General features: G+C 33.5%; 1 protein-coding gene across 5 annotated transcripts in view; it reads left to right on the plus strand.

Moving 5' to 3' along the window:
- The window catches only part of LOC140444074 (serine proteinase stubble), a 100939-nt gene extending 80068 nt beyond the window's left edge, over positions 1-20871 (plus strand). For 2 of the 5 annotated variants that reach the window (XM_072535705.1, XM_072535706.1), the window contains 4 exons: positions 8529-8706; positions 15336-15549; positions 19624-19815; positions 20549-20871. In XM_072535705.1, coding sequence (XP_072391806.1) covers positions 8529-8706; positions 15336-15549; positions 19624-19815; positions 20549-20728 — 764 coding nt within the window. In that variant the 3' untranslated portion in view covers positions 20729-20871. The remainder of the gene's footprint in view (positions 1-8528; positions 8707-15335; positions 15550-19623; positions 19816-20548) is intronic. The other 3 variants (XM_072535703.1, XM_072535704.1, XM_072535707.1) reach the window with 2 other exon arrangements.
- The last annotated feature ends 988 nt before the right edge of the window (positions 20872-21859 follow it).

The following is a 21859-nucleotide window of genomic DNA, read 5'->3' on the forward strand; positions in this document are numbered from 1 at the left end:
GTCAACATAGAAATTGAAAATACCAAATAATTAAAGACCATATACTATGCAGTTTGCACTTTTCAGATGACCAAGTAATACTTGCAGAAGATCAAGATGATATTCACTACTTGTTACGAAATATATATAAAGAATATATCCCAAGCGGAAGTTTATCAATTCTTCCATCGAAAACTAAATGTGTAATGGTAAGCTGGAAGATACTTAAAACTAAAAAGCACAAAAATAAAAGAAAGTGATAGATATAAATATTTCGATATAAGCAAGATAAACAATGATCGGAATAAAAAAATGGCATTTAAATATTGACAAACTTCCTTTTCTGTTATTTTGATAACCGCTGCTCTTATTGGGTCCATTAGCTCAACTGATGTTCTGTCAAAGTCTTCATTAATTAAACTCTCAAAGTTTTTTTTTTCCATCGCTTCTTGACATGATTTTCATGAACCAGTATTTTCTTATTTTCATCTTGGATAAATCTAATCTTGCTCTTTTAAAGCAACATAAAAATGTTGCTTTCTTTTTTCTATATTTGCAAATCAGTAATATAAAGATTTATTATATAAAAATTTAATAGAACCCTAAGCATATTTAACTTGTAGTTTTGAGAAAAATCTCTCCGTTTCTGTGCCTTAAATCCAAAAGAGCAAATGATATTTTTCATTTGAGGAAACCATTGGAAAGGCAGTAGACTTAAACAAAGTTTAATGTTTCATTAACATTTCTGTATTTAAAGCAATGTTTGTGTGACCTCCTGTACATATGTAATACGTAGGCGTATCATATTGCAAATTTTACAGCCTTACTGTTTGCATAATGTAAGTTGTCCGTGTTCTAGCTGGACACTCATGTTTAAATGTGGTTTGGATGAAGTTTGTCTATTACTGTTTGTAATCTACGTGTCTGTCAATATGGAAGACAAACTCGTTATATTCAACCGCCGCATGTTTCATTGGTTGATGTTGGTCCATGTTTTCAAGCGAGTTTTACTTTTCAATGGACATATATTATGGAATATTATTACATTTACCCGAAAAACTTTTAAAATGAATATAATTATATATTATTGACAGTTAGCGCACTTCAGAAATTCGAAATATTCAAGAGATCTGCATAAACCGATGTTTTATTTATTTATACTTTAGAATAAAACACTGAATAAAACTATACATAAATTATTATGATGTTTCAGAAACCATTTTCATCTAAGTTCAAATAATTCAAAGTAATTCAAATAGAGATTAATAAACCAAGAGCTATGTTGAGCTGCAGCTATGTTGGTTTTATAAGACGTATTACATTCACACTGGTTTTACAAAGTTTAAATAAGATTTTTGGTTACAAAATTTGATTAAGTAATATATGTTAATACACAAAGACTTATATTACAAGAATTTTGGAAAAGGCTAAGAATAAAGTCATCAGAAATCTAAAAATAAATTATTTTTGGAAGAAAAATTACCTAAACAGTGGAATGTTGACAATTTGATAAAAATACAAAAAAATAACACTACAGACCTAACCATATACGGACTAATTTCACTACTTTCACAACGTTGTAATCAAATTTTCACAAAACTTCGATATTCATTAATTAGTAGAACAAACAATAACAGTATTCGTCAAGGTTGCATTTTATCCGCCGTATTATTTAATGGATATGCCGAACATATAATTAGAGCTTCTCTTGAAGATCGCCCTGAAAGTGCTAGAGCCAATGGAATCATCATTAACAATATAAGACATGCTGATGACACCGTAGTATTAGCAGAAACAGAAGACCAACTAAAAATATTGATGAACATATTATCAGAAGAAAGTCACAGGCTGGGCTTGGACATTAACTTTTCCAAAACCAAAATTCTGGTATTCCACAAAAACCCCCATGAACAAGTTAAATCTAACATACAAATAAATGGTATCACCCTTCAGAGTTCCCAAAGCTTCATATACCTGGGCAGAGAACTAAATAGTCAACTAGACCTCTCAAAAGAAATTAGAAGACGTATTGAAATAGCAAGATCTGGTTTCATGAATATGCGTAAAATGCTCTGTAACCCCAAGCTATTAGTCTCAATAAGATTGAGAATACTAAAGTGTTATTTGTGGTCTCTATTACTATATGGCTGTGAGACCTGGACATTAAAACAGTATGACGTCAACAAATTAAATTCATTTGAAATGTGGATGTACCGCCGAATGCTAAGAATAAGCTGGACCAGCAGAACTACGAATGAAGAAGTACTGAGAGCAATGAACACACGCCCTCATCTGGTCAATACTATCAAAATTAGAAAGACCTCATATCTAGGACACATAATGCGCCATAGGGAATTTGAGCAGCTGCAGGTAATACATATTAGAAGCCAAGATTGAAGGTAAAAGGGGCATAGGACGAAAGAAAAAATCCTGGCTACGCAACATCAGAGATTGGACCCACCTCGAAATGAATTTGTTCATCAAGCCCAGAACAAAGAGAAATTTGCCATAGTGATCGCCAACCTCAACAGAGAAGGCACTTAGGAGAAGAAGGAGAACAAGCTGGCTTTGGAAAGGTATAAAGCACTTGTAAAGACCTACATATTCTGGATGTCTAAAGATCCTAACCGAAAATTTACTCAATATAATCTTAAAATCTGTGTGGTTATTATATACTCAAAATCAGGCTAAAATGATAGTAATCATAAAAACGGAACGACAATGAAACCAATAAAAATCTAAATAAATTAAATAATAAGGAAATCTAGTTGAAAGGCAGGTATTTATCGTAATGGAAGATAAAGATCACAAAAGTAATAATAAAATTCGAAATAAAACAAAAGAAAAAGTCGCTGACGAACAAGCAACTAAATTAAAATGGAGATGGGCTGGACACCACTATCATTTTAAGAAAGATAGATGAAATGCAAAAATATGTTTTTGCTTATAGTGCCGAGCAACTATAGTACCTTGGCAAATTATCTTAAGGCCAGATATCTCCCTCTTCTGCGGCTTGCAAAAGCTCGCCAGTGTTAATTATGCCTGTCCAGTTCTTTATATTCCATCGCCACGACATTTGTTTAAGACCTACTCTTCTCTTGCTCTTAATTTTTTTTTAATAATTAGTTGAAAGATTGCGTATTTTTTTCTCTCAGGATAGGACTGGGAATTACTGACTGGCTGGATGCCTTAATAATACTATATGGCGAAACAGACACATTAAAACTGAGATAAAGTCAAGAATTTATAAAGCCAATGTAAGACCAATAATGACATATGCCTCAGAAATAAGACCCGACACAGCCACAATGCAAAGGCTACTGGAAACTGCAGAGATGAGAGTACTGAGAAGAATTACAGGAAATACGCTGAGAGATCGAAGGAAAAGTGAAGACATTAGAAGAAAATCTAACGTATAGTGTATAGAAGAATGGAATATAAGCAGAATAGATGACACCTGTGTTGTCAAAATAGCAAGAGATAAGTCACCAATCGGCAGAAGAAGTATCGGACGACCGCGCTGAAGATGGCAATTTTTCATACCTTAATCAAATTGAGTAATTCTCTTTCAGTATTTGCACTTCTTGAAACTTTCTCATTTCTCACCCTATCTGTCCATGGTATTGCGGAACATTCTTCGCAAAGTTCACATTTTGTTAATTCTCCAAGGCCTCCAATTTGTTAATTGCTGATATTTTTAACCATTATGGATCATACATAGCATTTAACCATACTCTAGCAGAGATTAAAGGAGATATTGTGGTTACATAGTAAACATTAATAAAAGCTTGTGTCGGTTGTTCGGCATGGCTTTTTTTTCTTGTTGAGGATCTCATTGGTCACTCCCAAGCATTGAAATCTTTTCACTTGCTCGATTGAAGCATTATCTTCTTGCAACTGTGTGTCATAAAAGTGCGTTTTATTCTTATTATCATGCATTTGGTTTTTGTACCAGCAGGAGTACCCGTAGATCTTTATAACTACACTTAGAGCCTGCAAAAACATTCTCCTCATTGAGCTTAAACAGCACAGAAGACCAAACACATACTCTGTCATACCTCTCTTAAAATTTTGAATATCTCTGTTCATTGATTTTGTTCACCCTCACTCGTGCTTTTTGATTTCACTGGAGATTCTGGATGATAACTTATATATATTTTTCGGTCATGTAAGCATTATGTAGAATTTTTATCATTGAATCATTTTTTACAATAAACGAACGATTTTTTGTAATCGTGGAATGTGATAAATATATCCTTTCGTTGGACAATGCATTTTTGTACAAGTGTATTTAGGCAGAAAGCTACTTCGCGTGTACCCAGTCCGCTTTTGAATCCAAATTGTGTCTTGCGCTTAGCTCTTCTAGCTTTTTGAACATTCTTATGTGCAGGATGCAAAAAAATACTTTAAGCAAAAGGCTTATTTAACTGATAGGTCTGTTGCACTTTGGCGGTCTTCGTGATTTAGGGATCATTATATAGGTTGAATAAAGCCAATCACTTGGAATGTGGCCAGTGTTATATATGGCATTAAAAATTGTTACCAGCATGTCAACGTTGTCATCTTCCAACAATTTTATGGCTACCGAAGTAATGCCATCCAGTTCAGGGACCTTGTTTGTTGAATAAATTTTCCGTGGGTTAGTAGTTGGTAGATTCGGTCCCTTATCTGTTAAGAGGGACGAAGCATAGATTTTAGCTAGTTATTCTTGGATATGACCGTAGTCTCATTGATCATTATTTAGGTGAGTCTTATGGTGTTTCTTGTATGCACTCAAAATTTCCTTAACCTTTTTATATGGTCCAAAGTCCCCCTTTTCTTGTAGTGATTTCAATTCTTCAAAACGTTCTTTTTTCCAGCTTTCCGTTTAAATTTTTACTCTTATCCTAAGTTGGTTTTCTCTATATTTCTGTTCGTTCTGATGAATCTCGTACTAATATAAATACAAAACTGGCGATATTATGAAGCAAAAAAACCATTACCAAGACGCCAAATGCGTTAAAGTAACGACGGCAAAAGACTTCAGGACTAATGTGGAAACTATCGACACACAACAGTGAAAATGGAAGAAAGACTGGAAAAAAGAAAAATATATAGACAAACTCATAACTTGTAGCGGCAGACTACAAATTATTACTTGAATCAGTTATCAAGATGGATATCTACTTTCAAAAATGAGTATCATAAGCATTAATAAGTTTCTGTCATCTGGATCAATGTTCTCCAGAATAATAAATATTTTATTATCTTGCATCTTATCAAATGGTTATAAATATTAAAATTAAACACAAATAACATATTTAGGTACAATATCGTTAAATATATATGTAATTTAATCATATTCCTTTGACTTTTTATTATCTTAAATTGAATAAAAACCGTAAAATATTAGAAATAATAAATTTTCAAATTAGCTCCGACTCAATGAAGTTGCTTTTATATGGAAAACAGATATCTTAAAACATCATCCGTAAAAACTCTAAAATATTGTGTGAAATGTCTCTGTGTTTGTTTTTTTGTTATATTACGCTTCTAAGAAAGCTTCATGCTCTAAGAGCAACGTTAAATATTTAGTCTTAAGTTTTTTACTTTCACAATTTTACAAAAACTGATAATTACTTTTCAATATCTGCGAAGATGCTCTGAAATCGAAAGTTTTTGGATAAGATTTTATTAAACATGTTGATATTGGTACATTATTGTATGGTACTCATCCTAACACAACAATAATCTTTACATAAAAGTAGGTAAGTACCCGTATATTGTGTCATCTCTAAATGTCTTTTTTTTCTAAATTTCTTTACACAAAATTGTTATCACATCTTTTTCAGAGCACCATGCACTACAGGTATTTAGGGCACATGCGCTTACTTAATATTTTTTATTAAAATACAGGAGGTTTCAGTATAATTTATTCCATTTTAAAACTTTCAACTTGGTCATACAAGAGATTTGGGACAATTCTCTTAATGACATTAATAAAATCTATAGTCCGTCCATGTTTTATATTCAGTATGAATTAAATGGGAAATAGAACAATGTTGCCAATAGTTATCTATTATAATCTGTTATTTCTGTGTATCGTTTATGTTCTGTGCTATTTCAATTGTAGGTTATTATATTATAATTGTGTCCATGGACATATAATACAAATAGACTGACTGCTGCCATACATTCGCACGCAAAGCAGTCCCTTCTTATTGGTCATATAGGTTACGTGATCGATAAAACTGGCAAATTAGATAGAGATGCAGGTACTGCTTTGCTTCACTATTTGTATTATATGTCTATGATTGTGTCAATGCAATTATAGGTTATGTTGTTGTAACGTAAATATTTTGCCTACCACATAGGGTATAATTATAGGGGTTTCAAAATTGGGACAGAAGTTACTGGGGTGGAGATAGGGCAAGAAAAATAAATGATACTGTGCGAACGGCACTCAGGGCTTATTTGGAGAGCTGGGTCGTGGATAAGTGAATGGCAAGGGGTCGGATTGGAGCAACTACAAAAAAAATTTAAACAAATGGATACTTACATAAATCTCCTGGACAAAAGGGCAAATAAAAACAATAGGAAATACCTCTAGCTATTTGAAATAAGGACGCCGCTTCGAAGAATCCTAATCTTGCTGGATAAAAGAAAAAAAGCTCTTCTTTCCTAAAATAAAGAACACAAACAGGGGTTAAGAGATTTTTCTAGAATAAACAAAATGGTTCAGAGAGATAAATTAAACATTTATAACTGAACACAAACAGTTACAAATACAGATAGTACATAAAGGCTCTATTAATAGTCACAAAACTAAATATAAAAATAACAAAGAAAAACTTACATATGTCCTAAAGTGGGAATTGCTACATAAGTTACTAATATTACTGCGCTATAAACTGTGGCAAATAAAAAATTATTAAATTTTTATTAAGAATTATCTTTTCAAATAAACCTATTCATAAAGATCAAACTTTTTTAAAAACAAAACAAGCTAATGTCACAAAAATTTGAATCTAGCTGTCATATGTCAACATTGAATTTAACAGAGAACAATTAAAATGACAGCATAGCCACACCCTAAGACAGCATAGCGACACCTTACAATATTTATTAAAACCTTTTATTTCATTATTTAAATTATGAAAGCAATTATTATATTATATAATTATTATTATGTTTATTTATTTGTTTGAAAGTTTAAAACAAAAAAGTTACCTTGGTTTCAAAAACAAAAAACAATGCACTACTGGGATTAAAATGGAATCATACTGGAATTTCTGCTATGCCTGAATAAAAAGGACTGCTTCAACTGGTCTGGAAGATGACCTTTGACAAATAAAAGTAAGGTAGAAACAAATCAGCGGCACATCTTTACAAAACTAAAACCATTGCACGTAACGTAACACGTACTGCACAATTAACTGCAAATCTACTAATCTTCCATAAAAAAAATGAAGAAACACACAAACAATACAAATTTGACGAACAATTTGGACCCACACTGTAGGCCACTGCCTCTGACAGCTACCCAAACGAGAGTAGTCTAATAATCTTTTAAATTCATTCGCTTAACTTACCATAAACAAAACATATAAACTGGAATATTTATTTGAAACGCAGAATATCCTAAAAGCGGTTTAGATTAAGGAAAATATCAAGGAAAAACACATCTGTAATCTGTAAAATATAAACAAACTCTAAAAATGTGTTTATATCTACTCGGCGACGCTAAGAGGAATTGAAAATACTTTTTGCGTATTTTAACTTGTACGATAGGAACAGAGAAACATGATTCATCGTTATTTTAATACATATATGAGGAGATAACAATTTAATACATATACGAGGGGATTTCAAAATATATATCAAGGAAAATACAAATGCTACATTGTTTGTTATTGTTGATTCCATAGACACATGATATAAATAGACTGGGCCCTGCTCTTTCTAATTTACCGGGTTTTCCGAGCACGTGACGTAAATGACCAATGAGAAGGTCACGTGGTCGATAAATCCGGCCCATTAGAAAGAGATGCAGGGACTGATTTTCGTCAGTTTTGTCTGTCGCATAGTTAGGTTAACTGAATAGCTGATCCCACAGATCACAAGAATTGACAAAAGATTGGGACACTTGACAGAAAATAGAACTGGCAACAACGTAACAGTAAATAAAAATAGAATCATTGAAAAATTTAAAGAATAGTAAAAAAGAGATTTGATTTAGTCCATAAGAGCATGTACTGAATATTAAACGTGAGAATGACTATAGATACCATCATATAAATATTAACGCATGCATTAAAAGGGTTTTAAAGTGGCAAAAAATTTAACGAATCTTCCTGTATATACCAGGAACTGTTTAATATATTACTTTGTAAAAATATATAGCAACGATAGACTCCTATACATATTGGATAATATTACAATTTTATTGTAATTACTGAAAAATTTTCAGTAAATGATTGTACACTAAATTGCTGTATATTCCTACTACGTATATCAAACTATGTACTTTAAATGATGTGTATAAAATATGATAACACAATCATTTTCAGGTTGTGGTGAGCTACATACCAGAAGTAATAGAATAGTCGGAGGTCACCCCACAGGTTTCGGATCACATCCCTGGCAAGTTGCTCTCATTAAGACGGGATTTCTAAGCAAGAAATTAGCTTGTGGAGGAGCTCTAGTAAATGAAAGATGGATAGTTACCGCTGCACATTGTGTTGCTACGTATGTATTTATCGTGTTTTATATCGAAATTACTTTAGTTTGTTTAGATTTGATGGTCCATATTATGGAGGTATGATATAAACTTTAAGATGTAGACAATTTTTTTAAAATTATTATTTCTCTAGAAGAGGTGACAGTGAAACATGTGCTTAAAAAAGACTTGTTGAATATAGTGTGTGTATGTGTGTGCTTTCCAATTAGGTCTATGTAAAAATAAAGGGGGGCTTTTTATGATCACTTAGAAGATGCTCTTAGATATATTCCGTTAAAAATGTAAAGCAGTATATAAAGGACTATCCTGTGGAACTAGAAATTATACTGGATATGATATGTTAAAATGAGCAACAGCATTAAATACAGCGATTCTTAAGACATTTTTTCAAAATAGAAAAAGTCAACTTATTACATACCAAAGTAGACAAAATTGTTCTTAAATAGATTATTTCTATTCTAGAGGAGAAAAGAAGAATATATATGCGATGCATTATATCACCAACTGCAAACAAATATTCTTCCAACTTAGTATTTTCCAGAGCAGGAAAAACTATTGCTTGTGTTTTGGATAAAAATTTAGGTACATTTGGAGTTGTGACAGTTTGCAAAAGATTGTTTCATATCTGAATTTGGTGAATATTGCTCCAGTTCTTGTTCTATTGATATCGTGGGCCCCAAGAAGCGGAAAATTATCTATTTTTAATTATTACTATCGATCAATTTTAAAAACTTGCTGATAATGGCTGGCAGTAAAAAGTTGTTGCTGTATAACCAAAAATTGAATCTTGTTTACGTGAATTTAACTCATAGACGCATATTAAAAGGTAGACTAATCCTTGCAATACCAGCCCGTTCCCCCAGTGTGACAGAGAAAACTGACGCAAAGCAGTCCCTACATCTCTTTCTAATTTACCAGGTTTATCGACCACGTGACCTAAATGACCAATGAGAAGGTGACGTGGTCGATAAACCCTACCCATTAGACATAGATGCAGGGACTGCTTTGCGTCAGTTTTCCTGTTGCACTGGAGGAAAACCTCTGTATTGCAGCAGTCAGTCTATCTTCTATTATATGGCAATGATTCTACTTAATTGTTGAATATTTCTTCTTCTTCTAAGGCACTACAGCCCAAATTAAGCCTTGGCCTCCTTTGTTTTCTGCCTCCACCCTTGCTTCTCTGTGGCTGATCTTCTTTATACACGTACTCCTAAAAGGGCGCGTGCGTTGTTGTTTACTGTGTCTTCTCGGCGCTTTCTTGGCTTTCTAACCGGTCTTTTTCCATGCATTCTAGCATTCAGTGCTCTTTTTGGTAGCCTATCCGCTCCCATTCTTATCACATGTCCGGCTCATTGCAATCTTTGTATTCTAATGAAGTTTGGCAGTGGTGCTTTCTTATCAAGTTGATAAAGCTCGTTATTGTATCGACTTCTGAAGATTCCGTTTTCCCTCACAGGTCCTAGTATTCTCCTCAGTACTTTCCTTTCGAATGTGCCGAGTTTGCTATTGGATGTTTCTTTCAGGGCCCATGCCTCACTGATTCTCATTTTTGTATTTCGGTGGACATTTTTAGACCGAAATATATGGGATAAGGCAAAATAAGCTCCGTTTGCCTGCGTTATTCTCTTTCGTATTTCTCCATCTTCTGATCCGTCGTCATATATTTCTACTCCCAGATATGTAAACTTTCCAACCGTTTCAATGTCATCTTCATGTATAATGTTTTGTGAGACTATATTTCTTCTCGTCTGTATTTTAATTTTTGTTTTTTCTGTGTTAATTTCCAGACCTAGCCTTTTTGTTTGCGTTTTTAACTCTGTGTATTTTTCCTGTGCTCCTGTTGATGTTCTATTCATAATACATATATCATCGGCATAAGCGGCCAGTTGAACCGTTTGGTTGGTCAGTAGGTTTCCTCGTCCAGTTTACATTTGCCTAACCGCATACTCCAGTGCTAGGTTAAACAAAGTTGGGGCCAGCCCATTTCCCTGCTTTAGTCTTATCTGTCTCTCCTTATCCTTATCCTTATCTCCTTATCTTATTTAGTCTCCCTATATAATGTTATGTTTTCATGATTTACTCAGGATCTGTTTGACTGTAAATATTTGATCCAGTGTCAATCTTCCCCGTCGGAAGCCCGTCTGATACTCTCCAATAATATTTTCTCTGAGGTAAGTAGGGTCTGAAAATAATGCTCCCAGGTTTCAGTGACTTTCTGTTGGTCACTGATTATTTGCCCACTTTCATCTTTACATAGACTTGTTTGAGGTTTATACCCACTTTTTATCTATTTTAGATATTTGTAAGTCCCTTTAATTTCGTTGTTTTTGAAATTTTCTTCAATTTTTTTTATTTGTCCATTTTTATAGGCTCCTTTTTAATTTCTACATATCTTGTCTACTTTCGATCTTGAGACTTCAAATAATGTTCGTCTTTGCCGTATTTTTCTTGTTATATATATATATATATTTTGTGTGCTTCGTTTCTTTCGTCTACTGCTTGTCTGCACTCGTCATCGAACCATGCTCCTCTCCTCGCCTTTTTCTTGTTTCCCAGGGTGGATGATGTTGCTGTCAGTACTGCTGTTTTGATGTTATTCAATTTACCCTCTATGAAGTGCAGCTCTAGCGTCATTAACTCATTTGCGACTTTTTTTCGAACTCTTTACACTCCTGAATCTTTAGTGTTTCCAGGTCCAGTTTGTTTGTTCTTTGTTGTCTTTCGTTTCTTTATTTTTTAACTCTGCATCTAAATTTGGTTTGGAGTAAAAGATGGTCCGATCCACAGCATGCTCCTCATCGTGTTCTTACATCTGAGATATCACTGGCTGCCCTTTTGTCTATCAGCACATGATCTTTATGTGGGAAGCATGTGTAACTTATAACCATGTTTTCACTGGTGGCAAAATTTATCAAAAACTTCCCATTCTCGCTTGTTTTATTATGCAGGGGGTGTTTGCCTGTTGTGCTATAGAACTGCGGCTCCTTGCCTATTTTAACATTAATTTCACCCATTATAATCTTGATGTCATTTTTGGGCGCATTGTCATAATACTATCTCCAGCTGTTTGTAGAAGCTTTCCTTTGTATGTTGTTCTTGTTCTTCTGTTGGACAGTTAATGTTTATCATTGCTAGGTTGAAGAAGTGGGTGCAAATTTTTAACTTGCATATCCTTTCACTGACTGCTTGGAAGTCTATTATTTTTAACTTAAAATAATTATCCACTACAAATGCAACTCTACATTCTTTGCTTCCTTATTCCTTCCCACTATATAGAATTGTGTGCGTTTTAGTGTCCCTGACATTTTTCATCAGCCATATTGTCTTCTGAAGAGCACAGTAATCATGAGCTTATATCTTTTTAATTCTTGTAGAAGTGCGGTTTAAGCTCCTGGTTTATTATATATTATATAGTCCATGTTTCGTAGCTTCAGTCGTTTCCGAAAGTTCCATCCTGTTCCATCGAGTGGGTAGCCCACTGCCCATATTCCTCCTCCTTTATCCAGGCTTAGGACCGTCAGTGGTGACTCCTGAGCTACTCGATCTACCCATTTGTCATACAGGCGGAGTTTGAATATTTGTGTTAAATAAATGTTTGTACTCTAAGATTTTATACTTGAGGTGAGAAAAATCACTTATATTAACTTTATAATATGTAAAACTATCTGAATTAAACGTTAAAATAAGGAAAACTTATAAATTCGTAATTATTCTTTGTTTATTTGACTAAAATATATGTTTTGTTTATTTTATTCAATTTCCAAACGTTAATTACAACAAATATTGCGCTGTTTACCCTTACGTTTTAGATAGGTATTAATTAATTATTAATTTACAATTTTCAACAAACTCACAATTTTGCATGTTGTTTATTTATATAAATTATTACCATGTTTCCGCGTCTATGCATCCATGAAATTAGTTTAAAAACAATCATTCGTTGGATAGTTTATTGGTTTGGTCGTGTTTGTTTGATTTAGAGTTTTCAGTATTTCTGATCAAAAGCAAAAAATAACATTGTTTTATTTACTATGCATTGTATAATTAAACTACACATAAATCGTTCGTTAAAATTTAATTTAATTGCTTATATGAAAATATGAAAACATTCTACTAAAGAAAATAAACAATTTTAAGATTAAAGTAAACAGTTATTAAAAATAGGTCTCACCCCTAACTCAATCTATAGTTTATTTTTATGAACGAGAGAGTAATTAGCTTAATTTTAACTGGTAGCTCCGACCACTCCATGGGCGTGCTCAAGATTAATTGAAAAATTACTTTGAATAATTGTAAAAAATAAATGAATTATTTCAGTGTTATAAAGTGTTATGTGTATGTAAACAAAAGTGACCTCTTTTATCACACACTATATTAGAACTGACTGGCCTACATTAAAAAGGGTTTTAAAAAATTCACATTTTTTAAAATTTTTAAAAATTACAAAAGAGAAAAAGAGTTTTTAAAACCGTCTAAGGTATGTTAAATAGATGAATAAAAATATTAATATAAAACTTACAGCTACTTTTTACAAATCCAAATCAGATTCAGAAGATGAACTTTCAGAACCAAGATTTATAATAACTGGCTCGATCATTTTATCAGTAATATTGTCCAGATTCCACATTTTTTCCTCTTCTTTAATAGTGTGATTTACTGCCTTTTCCCAGTTTTCAGGTTTTACATTATTTACGGCCTCCAAAAACAACTGTTTAACATCATGAATTTTAAAAGTGGTATTTTTTCTTGAAACTTCACTCTTTATCTGTGCCCATACCAGTTCAATCGGGTTTAATTCACAATGATATGGTGGGGATCTAAGTACTGTCATTCCACGATTTTTGGCAATTTCATCAATTTCGTATTTTTTAAATTTTTCTTTATGAAGGGCACACAACGAATAAAGTTCCTTTCTTATAGATCCGGGATGGTACGTAATATTTTTTGAACTCAGCCAATTCTGCAAGTCTTTTTTTAACCACTTGGTTGTGGGCAGTCCTTCTATAAGTCTGGAGTGATAACTTGCATTATCCATTACTATTACACAGTTCTTAGGAAGAAAATCTATCATTTGTTCGAACCATTCTTGAACGACATCAGCGTTCATGTCTTCATGGTAGTCACCGGTACGAGTTGATTCAAAAGTTAATAAACCACCTTCAACAAAACCGTCTGAACTGCCAATGTGTACTATTATCAGCCTGCGTCCCTTTCCTGATGGTGGGTTTAAATCAGTAGATAAGTTATTTACAAAAGCGTGCCTTTGACTTGTAACAGTTTCATCCTGCCAAAATTTATTTGGTGTATGACCCTCGTTGATCCATGTTTCATCAAGATAAAATATTTTTCTTTTTTGGTTTCTCATTTCCTTTATGGTTCTTAGAAAATGTCTTCTCCATATGACAATATCGCTTCTTTCTAATAAAATAGACTTGCTGGGATTCTTTTTCCAGCGGAAGCCTATTTCTTTTAAAAGTTTCCATAACGTACTTCGACTCATTTCTGGGTAATCCTTATCATCTCGAACTGAGACAAGAACTTTATCCAATGTTGGAAATTCTTGTCTAAAGAAGAATTCATGCACTTTCCGTCGAAGTCCTTCTTTAAAATGATATTCTATTTGAAATTTTGGTTTCCCTGGAGCATTACGTGGCATTTGAAAACTACCACATTTCTCTTCTTTAATAACTCTGTAAATCGTAGATTTCCCAACACCAAGTGTACTGCTAACTAATTCAACGGTCTCATCAACACTTTCACATAAACGTTTGTCTGTAAATGATTTAAAACAATTGAATATTAATGTTTTTTCATTAACTGTTAGAGGACCAATTTTTCGGCGTTTACACGGCACTTCCAAATTTTCCATAATACTAGTATACACAATAAACTGCACCTTGCAACTGAAGTACCTACTTTTAGTGAACTGTTAAGAATTTTGAATACGCCACTTGGACCTTCCTATATACAAAATGGAAAAACCCACTATCACATTTTCTGTGGAATAAGTTTAGAAGGTAATTATCTAGTCAATTACTGTCGTAGATTCCTGGAATTAAAGAATTAAATGTTTGATTGTTGAAACCCTTACTTCGTGGAATGCACTCATTTCAGATAAAATAAAACGTTTTATTTTATCTAAAGAATTAAACTTTATTTTGCAAATAGGTAGGTACTTATTAAACTTTTATTGGTTATATATAACCAATAAAATAAACATCTTACATTTCTTGCAAATTCATTAGTACCTGTTAACCTCCATCACTCCGACACTGGCAACCTTATTTAGGGATTAGTAACCCTCACAACTATTGTATTCTATTCTGCTCCAACCTTTATACCTGGTGGTCATACTCAATTTAAAATTGTTTTCCTATATACTTCTGTAAACTTGTTGACAAATATCTGTTTTTCATTGAGTCACCCGTATCAACAGTTTAGGGAATTGCATACATAATTTATTGTTTTATTACTCTCTCATACATAAAAATACACTATAGTAAAATTACCTTCCCGGACATATTCATACAGATTTATAGTTATATACTAATATATTATTATTTCTTTCAGTTTTTATATCTCTTCACATATTTATTACATTCAAATTGCTTTTGTTTTATTTTTTTAATATTTTTAGAACGGCAAACGGAAATATTCGCATCCGTTTGGGAGAATGGGACGTACGGGACCAGGAAGAAAAACTTCCGTATGAGGAATATTCAGTGGAAAGAAAAGAGGTACATCCATCATATTCACCTTCGGATTTCAAAAACGATTTAGCTCTAGTAAAATTGGACAGAAACGTCCGTTTTAAGCAGCACATATTACCAGTTTGTCTTCCTTCGCCCACCGTAAGTATTTTTATTGCTGTAAAAAAGATCAACAATGAATTAAAGTATACAAAAATTGTATAAAGTGTAAAGCAATCATCAAATCTATTTACATAATACTGGTGGATACGGTTCTCCACAAATCGTTTCTGTTTAATTTATTTTAAATGGCTTCTGTGTCTCCTTTTTGCTTTGGGTCTGTATGCTACCATAAACAAATATAAGCAAGAGCTATAAATAATCTGTATTAAAGCAACTAAAACGAATAAAGAGATAACATACATACAGAAGATTATAAGTAGGCTTACCATAATTATGAAACTCTTAACCGGGACAGTAAGTGGTGGATAGGGTAAAGTATCCAAAAAAAAAATGATTAAGCTGCTGCCAAAAATTTTTATTAATAATAAAATAACTATTTTTGACGTGACAATGTCTTAAATTAGGTTGTGGCTCGGAGGCATTCATGAAAAAGTGTAACGCCCGCTCACGTCTGTTACAGTGAGTCACCGAACGAGAGAGAGGCCCGCCGGACCGGCGAATGCCTTGCGTCTCTCTCCCACTCAAACATGATCGGTCCGCTGCGCGCGCAGCACTAGAGAATTAGGCGCGTTGAATCGGTCCGTGCTTCCGTGCTTGTGCGATCATCGTCCTATCCTCAACAAAATCACTCAAATAGAAATTAGTTAAGTTTAAGTTTACATGTACAATGTTTTAGTAAACAAAATATATTTCTATAGTTAAAATTTGTGCAATTCTTATTTTCATTCAATTCCTTGTTCCTATTGTGCAATTTAATAATATTCATATCATTAAATATTCTACCGAGAAAAAGACGTTGTCACGTAAAATCTTCGCCCGTAAAACCGACTTTACAGGCAACCGATTTTTTTGTACTATTCATACTTCTCGCTTGTATGTACTTTTTTTAATAAAATGTTATTTTTTTTTTATTTTTTCGTAAAAAATCATTACATGTCATTTAGGGTTTAATTTACAGTATAGTAATACTTTTACGGTAGACTTCAACATACGGCTTCTATCGTACGACCAAATATGTTTCATCATCGAGAAGACACGCTCTAAAGGAGCAGAGGTGCCTGGTAAGCACAAAATATATTGCACCATTTTTACCAGGTTGAGTGTATCGATGTGTTGTTCAGGAAAATGTTAAAATAAAAACCCATTTATCAACATAATCAATTTGTATCGTCGTGGAATTCCATTTATCATTCTTTTTTGCTATAAAAACTTTCGTGACAGCTCGTCAAAAAGGTTGTCAGTATTAATATTTTTAATATTACGACAGTTTTGTTAAACCAGGACAAAATGACAAACCGGCCGGGACTCCGGGACCGATGTCTAAAACCGGGACAATCCCGGTTAAACCGGGACGTATGGTAAGCCTAATTATAAGTATCAGTTAAAAATACGCCTGATAAAAATATAAAAACCAGTAGTTATTCATAACCCAGATTTCTTTACAAAAGGTGAACGAATTAGGGTAAAAACGTAGATGTTTTCGACAACTAAATATTATGAGACGAACTTTGGATATCTATATCACACAATCCGCTCGTCTACAAAATCATAACAGTAGTATGCTAATATATGATACGGTAAAAAAGGCTAGTCGCAATGACCTGTTTTTCACGTTATTCTCAAACTTTCGTCATTTGTGACGTTAACCGTTCAGAATATTTTATGCATACGTCTTATACCAAAAAGGTCTTATAACATTTCGAAGACTTCAAGGCGGTTCATTATACAGAATTTCATGGTCTAAGCTTCTACTCCATACAACAATACAAAATAGAGATAGAATTTGACAAATCAGAGGCTGCTTGTTGTTGTTATTCTAAGACTAGCATGATCAAAACGGAAAGGATATTTTCTCGTGCCATATCTACTCCTTTTCTTATTTTTGAATCTAGGTTGTCCATTATCCAGCAGTTCAAGTATGTAAATCTTATCATTTGTTTTATAGTCTTCACTGGCATGCCAATGAAAGAAAGTTTTTCGCTTCTAGCAGCCTAAAGTAATTATTTTCACGGCAAATCTTATTAAAAATCGCCTAGAAGACGAATTACAGATAAATGGAAGTATATCTGACAAACAGTACGGATTCAGGAAATCTAGATCATCCATCGATGCGGTAAAAGAAATAGTTGACACTGTAAAAAGGACGAGGAAGAAATGGGCCGCCCTCGTGATGTTTGATGTGAGAAACGCTTTCAACTCAGCCAACTGGGGTCACATTATCACCTCACTGGAAAAAGCAAATGTGTCAGATTATTTGAACAATATAATTAAGGACTACCTCAATGAAAGGTATGTCCAAGTGGCAAAACCTAAAGACCTGAAAACATCAGCAGGTGTACCGCAAGGATCCGTACTAGGACCAATGCTTTGGAACATTTTATATAATGAAATCCTAGAAATCGACTATGGAGCACAGACCAAAGCTATTGCATACGCAGACGATTTAGCTCTACTCATTTAGTGTAAAATAACTTGGAGTTAGAAATGTTAGTCAACAGAAGCTGTAGAAAAGTCAAAAGATGGATGGTGAAACAAGATCTAGAGTTGGCAACAGAAAAAACAGAAATTCTGATCTTGAAAGGCTCTAGAGACCGCCCAAACCTGGCTTTTGTAGTAGGTAGTACAAGTATAGAGCCTAAGTACTGTGCTAAATATCTGGGCATCCAACTAGACACAGGTCTAAGATTTACAAAGCACCTGATGAAAGTAGTCCAAAGAGCAGAAGAGAGAACCGCGGCATTAATAAAAATTATGCCAAATATCGGCGGTCCAAGTTCCCTCAAAAGAAGAATGTACCTTCAGATTGTGCATTCTACCCTCTTATACGGCGCTCCCGTATGGTACGAAGTCTTGAGAATGGAAAGTATAAAGAACTGCTTGCAAAGGCACAAAGGAAGCCTCTACTAAAGTTAGCAAGCGCATACCGGACTACTTCTACGATTGCCCTACAGGTCATAACAGGTACGCTCCCCATTCACCTCCTAGCTAAAGAAAGAGACACTTTATATAACAGAGAAAACGGTCATTTACCGGAAATAAAATCCGAAGTAAGATCACATATGCTCCAAATATGGCAAAATGAATGGGAGGCAAAAACGGAGAAGGCACAATGGACCAAAATGCTAATCCCTGATGTGGTAACTTGGTCTAAATGTAGGTTCAGAAGGTTAAATTATTTTTTTACACAATTTCTCACCGGCCATGGCTCCTTTAGGTCGTACACGTATAGAATAAAGAAGACAACAAATGATTTGTGTATAGATTGTGGTGTCATAGACGACGCAGAACACTGCATTCTAGCTTGCACTACTTTCCAAAGAGAACGGAATAATCTAATATCAAGGCTAGGAGCGATAACGCCCAACAATCTGATACAGAAAGCGACGCAAAACAAAGAATCCTACGATGTTACTCTCGACATAATTACGCAAATTATGAAGAAAAAAGAGATGCTAGAAAGAGCGAGACAGGAACAGGGTGGTTGAGGTAACAAATTACATAATACGCTGTCATGAGTTCTTTACAGCTCGGCTGCACGACGGAATAGACGGCACCTTTACAGCCAGATCTGTAATTATATTACGTACGTAGTTTTCACGACCACATGCCTCTAGGTTAAATTGCCCTTTGAATCTAGGTTGTCCATTATCCAGCAGTTCAAGTATTTAAATCGTATCATTTGTTTGCCAGTCTTCACTGGCATGCCAATGAAAGAAAGTTTTTCGCTTCTAGCAGCCTAAAGTAATTATTTTCACGGCAAATATTTTTCCGCCGATATTTAGGCAGAAAAATTTATTTTCGTGGCACTTAGACTTTTGGGAGTTTCAGTCTGCATCGGTGCATTAGTTTAAACTATATTTTTCGCAGTTGCGTACTAAAATATAGTTCTTTTCACAGCTAATATTTTAGTTGTTATTATTAAATAATAATGGTAAACACTTATTAAATAGTTTTTTTTCTGTCAGTTATAATTCTTAAAAATATGTAGATTATATTGACAAAGAATATGAATTTTGTAATATTTCAAAGTTGTATTGTATTTCTTAATTTCAGACCAAATTAGTTGGAAGGAAAGCAACAGTAGCCGGTTGGGGCAGAACCCGACACGGACAAGCTACCGTGCCTTCAACATTACAAGAGGTCGAAGTGGAAGTTATACCAAACGAGAGATGCCAAAGATGGTTCCGAGCTGCAGGAAGACGGGAGACTATCCACGATGTATTTCTGTGTGCCGGATATAAAGAGGTAAGGTATTTTCTTTTATTCTTTTTTCTCTTCACTGTAAAAGCTGCTGACTTTGTTATTTTTTATTATATAATTTTATTTATTAATATTTTGCGTTTTATATATTTTTTATATATTGTATTCTGATTATAATCTTAAGAAGTTCGTCTGGTTAGATTTGTTTTGGAGTTGAAAACACCGGTTATTTTTGAATTCTGCATTAAGCCTTATTACCTTCAAAATTTGGACTTGCCACGACGTTATGTACAAATGTGTCAAAACAGTAAAGGCACATACGACCTTCGTAGTTTGTAGAGTCAGCAGACATTTAATGATATTTTGTAAGCTTCGACTTTTTTGGAACTTATGTGTTTTGTTTGTTTTATGTTCTTCAAATTCTTCTTTTCTTGGTGGAATCTTCTTGAATTGCTCTTCCCTGAGAGTTTCTTTGATAGGGGTATCATTCAATACTTCTGTTTAGCGATATCCCTTTTTAATATTTATCGTGGACTTGCTTTGGAAGGGGGTCTCAATTAGACCTTTTCAGGAGTAATTTCTGGTGAACCTTGTCTTGTTAAAGTGTCTGACCGATTTTCGTATTCGATGACATTTTCGGTAGGCGCTTTTTCATCTAAACGTGCTGTTCTTTTCTTTGCTTTATTTTTGTGATATTTATGTCTATATTATTTAAAAACTTTAGTTTAAAATCTGTTTTTCTTTCATTTTTAATAACATAATAACTCTATATTTTTAGGGTGGTAGAGATTCCTGTCAAGGAGACTCAGGAGGGCCTTTGACGCTAACAGTCGAAGGACGAAAGACACTAATAGGACTAGTTTCGTGGGGTATTGGCTGTGGAAGGGAACATCTTCCGGGAGTGTATACTAATATTCAAAAGTTCGTGCCTTGGATGGACAAAGTGATGATGGGATAACGTATTGCTAGTCGTAAAAAGTTTATTTAGGTGACTCATATTTTTGAATCAAAAAATAATTATTTTTATTTATTTATTTATCGATAATAAGCAATTTGTCTTTATTTTACTGCGCATTAAAAAAAACGGGTGTGGCAGTCCAGTGGGACTGCCGGTAGAAGTTATACTTATATACACGCGTTCGCCGTTAAAAATTTATATAGGAGTCAATCTGCACAATCATTACATATGTAATGCTATAGGTAAGAGAGAGCAGAAAGAGAAAAAGAATTAGTTATATAGGTATATGGTGCATCGTTTGCTGTATATAAACATTTGACCTGTAATAGGAGTATAATAAATGAAGGATTGTATCAATATTTTAATGAAAATATATATTTTTATTTTTATATATGTATAAAAGGAGTTGAATACAAAAAAAATTACACATACTCTGCAGTAAAATTTATTGTTTATTTTGTTATTAATATAAAAATTACAATACAATAAATAAACTGCAATGTAATTCAATATAATAATACAATATAAATTAAAATGTAATATTCATAAGTATTTAAAACTGCCAATATACATAACTTACTTTACGAAGATAAAAATAAAAAACCAATAACTCGGATTATGTTGTAAATTTTGATTTTATTTTAAAATTTATGTTTTTGGCGTATATTACATATATTTAATAAGATTAACGTGAGGTTTTTAAGTATTTCAAAAATAAAAAAGGAAATTCATAATTGGGATTCGAACTCACAATCACCAGCGTATGAACCAAACACGTAAAGGATTTGCCAATTAGAGATGACACTAACGAATTTCAAAATTGACAGTTCTCGGTAAAACAGTGATTATTTTGAAATACAAAAGCCTAAAATAATTATAAACGTTTAATTTTAAACTAGCGGACCAACTCGACATCGAGTTTTTTAAATGAAATTTGACTAATAAAAACGAAACCGGAAGTCGACCTCAAAACCGGAATGCAATTTTTAGTTCATCAAATGTCGACATGGATATCATTTAGCAGTTAATTTTGCATGCTGATCACGAATCCGGTGTCAGATTTGCTCTATCTTGACGTTTTGTGCGCGTTTCGGGTCACTTCCGGTGTCGGATCGCAACCGGAAGTACATA

This window comes from Diabrotica undecimpunctata, chromosome 6 (assembly GCF_040954645.1).
Source record: "Diabrotica undecimpunctata isolate CICGRU chromosome 6, icDiaUnde3, whole genome shotgun sequence".
Taxonomy (NCBI): domain Eukaryota; kingdom Metazoa; phylum Arthropoda; class Insecta; order Coleoptera; family Chrysomelidae; genus Diabrotica; species Diabrotica undecimpunctata.